Source organism: Panicum virgatum, chromosome 2K (genome assembly GCF_016808335.1).
Source record: "Panicum virgatum strain AP13 chromosome 2K, P.virgatum_v5, whole genome shotgun sequence".
Classification (NCBI taxonomy): Eukaryota; Viridiplantae; Streptophyta; class Magnoliopsida; order Poales; family Poaceae; genus Panicum; species Panicum virgatum.
The window spans coordinates 42951154-42957530 of NC_053137.1; the positions used below are offsets into that span (position 1 = coordinate 42951154).

General features: G+C 51.1%; 1 protein-coding gene and 1 non-coding gene across 2 annotated transcripts; both read left to right on the top strand.

Moving 5' to 3' along the window:
* The first annotated feature begins 2692 nt into the window (after positions 1-2692).
* LOC120678456 (U-box domain-containing protein 19-like) lies at positions 2693-5192 on the top strand. The gene has a single exon (XM_039959648.1). It carries the CDS (start codon positions 2752-2754, stop codon positions 4852-4854), a length of 2103 nt encoding a protein of 700 aa, XP_039815582.1. The 5' UTR covers positions 2693-2751; the 3' UTR covers positions 4855-5192.
* A 323-nt stretch (positions 5193-5515) lies between these two features.
* Positions 5516-5588, top strand: TRNAK-CUU. Its single transcript has one exon. It is a non-coding gene; the product is annotated as a tRNA-Lys (tRNA).
* The last annotated feature ends 789 nt before the right edge of the window (positions 5589-6377 follow it).

The window sequence follows — 6377 nt, forward strand, 5'->3', positions numbered from 1 at the left end:
GTAGGTGGTTTTTGTTGGTCGCCTATAGCATGCATCTGGATGCCGCGGTGTGTTCACGCAGATAGTGGGCAAAATTCAAAATTTCAAATCTATCACATTGAACAGGAGTCTTACATATATGGAATATTAAATCTAGACGAAATAAAAAACTAATTGCATAATTTACTTGTAAATTACGAGATAAATCTAAAGAACCTAATTAGACCATTATTAGATACTAAATTGATTCAGTAATTGCTACAGTAACCATGCGCTAATGAGGAATTATTAGATTCGTCTCGTAGTTTACATACGAGTTCAGTAATTAGTTTTGTAATTAATCTATATTTAATACTTCAAATGTAAAAACATTTCATTTCAAAAACTTTATTTGTACAACTTTACACGTGTCTCTATATTTAATAGCTTAGAAAAATTGGAAACATGTGCAAATCAACTTCTTCGTGCAAATCGTGTAAACTTCAATCTAGACCACCAACACCTGATATGTTCCCTAGAAAATTAGGAGAGACTTGTCCACTTCATCCCCGCTCTCTTTTTCTTCTTTTCCTTCCTCTTTTTTCCTTCCTCCTCTCTCTTTTCTTCTTCCTTTTCTTAATTCATGTCAAAAATTTGCTGGGGCTTAGAGCATCTCCAAGAGTTTCCCATTTCTCGTCCCCATCCTTATTTTTTAGGAGAAAAGAAAAAAAAACTCACCAATAATTCTCCATCCTAATTTTCCATCTACTAACAATTGGCAAATTGACCTCTCCTGTACGTAAATATGCGCACCCCTCCGTCGCTCCCGATCAGACTCCCCGCGACTTTCGTTGCGCCTCTTCTGGTCGCTACCTGAACGCGGCGGCGACGACCTTCGTGATCCGCATGAATGGGCGAGCTTGAGCAGCATGTAGATCGGGTACCCGACCAGGAACAACACGATGGAGATGAGCATGCCGATGGCCGGGATCCCGAAGCCCCACCTCCATCCCACGTTCTCCTGGATGTACAGCACCACCGTGAAGTCCAGCAGCATGGCGAGACCCATGGTGAAGAAGTAGAGGTCCTCCGCCGTAGGAGAATCTCCTTGGCCCAGTGACGCCCGGTGCCTTGCTCGAGCTCAGCGACTTCCATGGCTTCACCATAGAACCAGACCGCTTCGACACAAACCACACCACCGCCACTTCTTCCTGCACCGATTTCAGTCACCACGGTACATTACCGGCGCAATTAAGAGATAAAACGGAACCCTCTCATTGTCATCTTTCTTTTCCCCCAAATTTCAAGCTCTCTCATGCCATAAATCACCGGCAATCTGACTTGCAAGAAGCTCTTGTCCGCCATCCATGGAAGTTTGCCGAGGAATTAACCTTGTGGGGTCACAACTTTTCATTTTTAGGAGTAAAAGTGGGGAACTCTTGGAGATGGACTCTTTTTTGCCTCCCTATACATATTTGGGGAGTTGAGAAACAATAAGATTTGGGGAGAAAAAATTGGGAACTGTTGGAGACGCTGGGATTCAATGGCATTAGGCTCGTAGGGGTGAGCCCCCTAATATCCCCTTGGATCCGCCCCTGCGCGCGCAGAGTGGTGAGGGTTTGGACCATTTGATGATGTGAATTCAAGTCTTTAGCATTTTCTACTTTCTAATACTCAGACCATTTTATCTTTTTCTATATTCATAACTTTGCTACCTACCTAGATATATACTTGTCTAAATATATCGTAAAAATTATTTTATTTAGAGAATATGAAAAAGATTTATAATTTGAAACGACTATATATGTAGTACACAAAGTTTATGGATTTTATTTACAGAGCTGACAAACTTGCAGTAGGTGACTTGAGGTTTAGGCTATTCCTATATTCGTATAAATGCCTGGAATTGGAGAAATTTTGGACGTTGCATGACATATTCTAATTGGACAATAATAAATTCAAGATGGCTAGTGGTACGGTGCGCGGAGTCAGGAGAGCGCAAAGCACCAAGCAAAATGGGTTGATGCTAAGGGACTGCGATGGCGAAATCAGCGGCAGATAGTTTCATTGCTAAAAAGAATTTGAGAGCCGTCTAATCGTGATCTTATGGCTAGAAGTTGCCGTTCTATCTATAATTTATTTTCACGCATTTAATGTAGTAGTATATATAACTATACAATTTGAGTTTGCATAGAAGACCAACTATGCAAATTTTAAAGTTGTTAAAAGAAAATCTTTACATGTACAATGTAAAATATGAAGCATATGAAACTATTTTTTTTACTCCCTCCGTTCCAAATTATAAGTCATTTCAAAAATCTTAGAGAGTCAAAGTTTTTCAAATTTGACCAAATTTATATGACAAGATAATAACATTTATAATACCAATTAAATATCATTAGATTCTTTGTTAGCTATATTTTTATATTGCATCTATTTGATGTCATAAATCTTTATATTTTTTCTATAATTTTGGTTAAACTTTGAGATGATTTGATTCTCTAAAATTTTTGTAGTGACTTATAATTTTTAACGGAGGGAGTAATCTTTAGCTGAAACTGGATATACAAGTACCGGTTGGTCCAGTGCTCTGTTCTGTTCTTATCCTACACGTGTCGTCCTAGCCACGTGGCATCATCTCAACCCTCTGTCTCTTGCCTCGCAACACGTGTTCCACCTCCTCTATAAATACCCGCTCACGCTGCGAATTTACGGTCACCTCGAAAATTCTCTTCCTACTTACCGTTTCATGTGCCCACTCCCCTTCTTTGACGGTTACCAGCTTCCCCAGCAATGCCGCCGCCAACGCCACCACCAGGCGAACCGAAGCGTCGCCGCCTGCTGGCGCTCCCGGCCGTGTGCCCGTGCGAGGGCATCGCGCCGGCGCCTCTACTCGCTTCCCTCCTCTCCCTCGCCGCCGATTTAACGAGCCGCGGGGCCGGAGATGCCGGCGCCTTCCCCGTGCTCCGCCGCGGCGTGCGGCAGGCAGTGAGGATCGCGGGCCTCCTCCTCGCGTTCCTCGAGGAGATCCAGGACGCGACGGTGGCGCTGGCGCTGCCGGCTCCGGCGGTGCTGGGGCTCACGGAGCTGCACGTGGCCATGCAGAAGCTGCGGTTCCTCCTCACGGACTGCGCGCGGCGGGGCGCGCGTCTGTGGGTGCTCGTCAACGCCGGTCTGGCCGCCTCCGAGCTCCGGGGGGTGCTCGGGTCCTTCGCGGGAGCCTTGGACGCGCTGCCGAAGGGCGTCGTGGACGCGTCAGTGGAGGCCGGGGAGCTCGCGCGGCTGGTGTCGGAGCAGGCGTGGCGCGTGCCGGTGCGTCCGGATGCTGGCGACGAGCGAGCGGCGAGGACCGTGCGGTCGATACTGGAGCAGTTCAAGAGCGGCGTCTCGCCGGACGCCGAGGACGCCCGGCGGGTGCTCGAGCACATCGGTGTTCGGACCTGGTCGGAGTGCTCCGAGGAGATTGCCTTCCTGGAGGATGAACTGCGCACGCGGATGGACGGCGCCGGCGATGAAAGCTGCAGCAACGCGGTACTCATCAACAGCTTAATCGCGTTCCTGGTGTACTGCCGCGTCGTGCTCTTCGATCAGATCGACGTGAATCCAAAAGCGGACGCGGCGGCGCGGCCGGCCAGGTGCCCGGACTGGATCAGACCGGACGCGCTGCAGTGCCCCATCACGCTGGACCTCATGACGGACCCGGTCACCGTGTCCACCGGCCAGACGTACGACCGCGCGTCCATTACTCGATGGATCAAAGCTGGGTGCCGGACGTGCCCGGTCACCGGCGAGCGGCTCCACACCGCCGACGTGGTCCCGAACGCCGCGCTCCGCGGGATCATCGAGCGGATGCTGCTCAGCAACGGCGTCTCGCTTCCGGACGCTAGCAGCTCATCAGGGCACCGTCATGGCGCGCTCGGCGACACACCCGCGCCGTTCGGGCCGGCCGCCGCCGGCGCCGCCCGGCTCGCCGTCACCTACATCGTTGCCCAGCTCTCGACGGGTTCCAAGGAGGAGCGGCGGAAGGCGACGAGCGAGGCCCGCAAGCTGTGCAAGCACAGCGTGTTCTACCGCGCGTACCTAGTGGAGGCGAACGCCGTGCCGTGGCTGCTGTGCCTCCTGTCCTCGACGGACGCCTCCGTGCAGGAGAATGCCGTGGCTTCCCTCCTCAACCTCTCCAAGCACCCGGGGGGCCGGGCGGCGCTCTTCGAGGCCGGCGGCGTGGGCCTCGTCGTGGACGTGATCAACGTCGGCGCCAGGGCCGAAGCGCGGCAGAACGCGGCGGCCGTCCTGTTCTACCTCTCGTCGGGCCCCGAGCAGGCCGAGGAGATCGGGCGCATCCCGGAGTCCATCCCGACGCTGGTAAAGCTCATCCGCGACGGCGCGCACCGCGGGCGCAAGAACGCCATGGTGAGCCTCTACGGCCTGCTCCAGTGCGCGAGCAACCACGGCAAGGCCGTCGCGGCCGGCGCCGTGGCCGCGCTCGCGGCGGTGCTGGCCGTGGACCGCGACGACCTCGCCGGCGACGCCGTGGCCCTGCTGGCGCGGCTCGCGGAGCACCCGGTGGGCGCGCAGGCCGTGCTGGCGCGGCCGGGCCTCGTCGCCCGCGTCGTGGAGGCCCTCGCGACGTCGGCGTCCCGGTCCGGGAAGGACCACTGCGTGGCGCTGCTGGTGGCGCTGTGCCGGCACGGCGGGGAGAAGGTGGTGGCGCTGCTGGGGCGGATGCCGGGGCTGATGGCGTCGCTGTACACGCTGGTGGCCGACGGCAGCCCGCAGACGTGCAAGCGGGCGAGGGCGCTGCTGAACATGATCCACCGGCATTACGAGATGGGCGACGCGCCGGCGGCGGCGGCGCCCGCGCCGGAGGCCGGCGAGAGCGTCGTTCGCGTGCTATAGCCGCGGGACCGAGACGAGACGAGCCGTATGTACAGGATGTAGGGGTAGATCTTACCGTCAGCGAGTGATCGTTGTATTTTTTGTGAATTCTCAGCTCGTGTTTTAGAAGAGCTGGGAACGAATTTTGCCTCTTCCTTTTTTGATGTTTTGTTACACTTTGATTACTGTACACACACACACACACACGCAAGTATAGAGAAGTCTCTTTGTGAGCTTGATTAGGTCGATAGCAGTAGTAGAAAAGTGTGGCAGTATGGGTTACAGTTTGGAATTTGTTGTACTTGTACATATGAGTGGCTTGTGTTACAGTTTGTACATACTGTGGAGATTCCAGTAAATTTTTTTACTGTAGCTCTATTTAAATCCATGACGGATTCTAGTAGATGGATGAAGAGGTAGCTCTGAGACGAATTATTGGCCACTGGTGCTAAAAAGATCTCGGGTCCAAGGACGGGTGTGCCTCATCAGTGACAGAGGAGGCCGGACGAGGTAACTGAAGCTCAGAGTAGTACATTTCAAAGTACGTGTCTTGATAAAGCTCATGTTCGCGTGCTTTCAGGTCGAGCTGAGAGCCTGAGAGTAGTACACAGATGGTGCGGTGGTGCGATTAACCGTTACCGTAAAACAGATTTTACACTATTATTTTTACAGTGGACACGAAGCCCGTCTAGCTCAGTCGGTAGAGCGCAAGGCTCTTAACCTTGTGGTCGTGGGTTCGAGCCCCACGGTGGGCGTTTGATATAATTTTTGGCTCTATCTTTTTAAAACTGTTTTTCCACTATTTGTTCCTTCAGATAGCAATCATTTTTTCTCCTACGCTTTATCGCTACTAGCAGGTCAGCATTGCGCACTGCCGGGGTGCAGTGGAGTCAAGCTCCAGTAAACATCACCCATCCGATTCCTCAACCCTAATAATCATACTCGGCAGCGTTGACGTGTCAGGGGCAGCGCAAGTCGGCAGCGAATCCGACGCTTACACAATCCACACTGACCTCGCCTCCGTTTCATTAATCTGTAACTCCAACAGATTGATCATTTTCTTTCTTCTTTCCATTTTTTCTTAATAGAGAAAATTGATATTAAAAAAACCTACTCCAGCAGATTGATTTTCTATCTCCCCTTTTTCCTTTATTTTTTCTCAATCTTAAATAATTTTTCTCCAATCCCCAATAGAAAGGGGAGACATCGCATCTCCCTTTCCATATAAAAAGAGGGGGAAATCAATCTGTTGGAGCACTTCTTCCATATATGTTGAAATTGAGAAAATGAATTTTCCTATATGTGAGAAAGGGGAAAGGGAAAAATCAATCTATTGGAGTTGCTCTTAACCCCATATAATTTTTTTTTGATAAAACCGTATCTGTATTACGAGATAAGGAATACATACAGAGACACATACGAATACAGGTACGGGACAACAGGAAACAGGGACAGCTATCCCAACCAGGGTTTTTCTTACCGGTAACAAAAAAAACGGAGGTCACCGAGAAATGTGTTTATCGGAAAATTCTTGGATTCACTGT

What these genes read in the sequence shown, in the direction of transcription:
- LOC120678456 (XM_039959648.1), top strand. Translation starts at nt 2,752, where the DNA reads ATGCCGCCGCCAACGCCACCACCAGGCGAACCGAAGCGTCGCCGCCTG.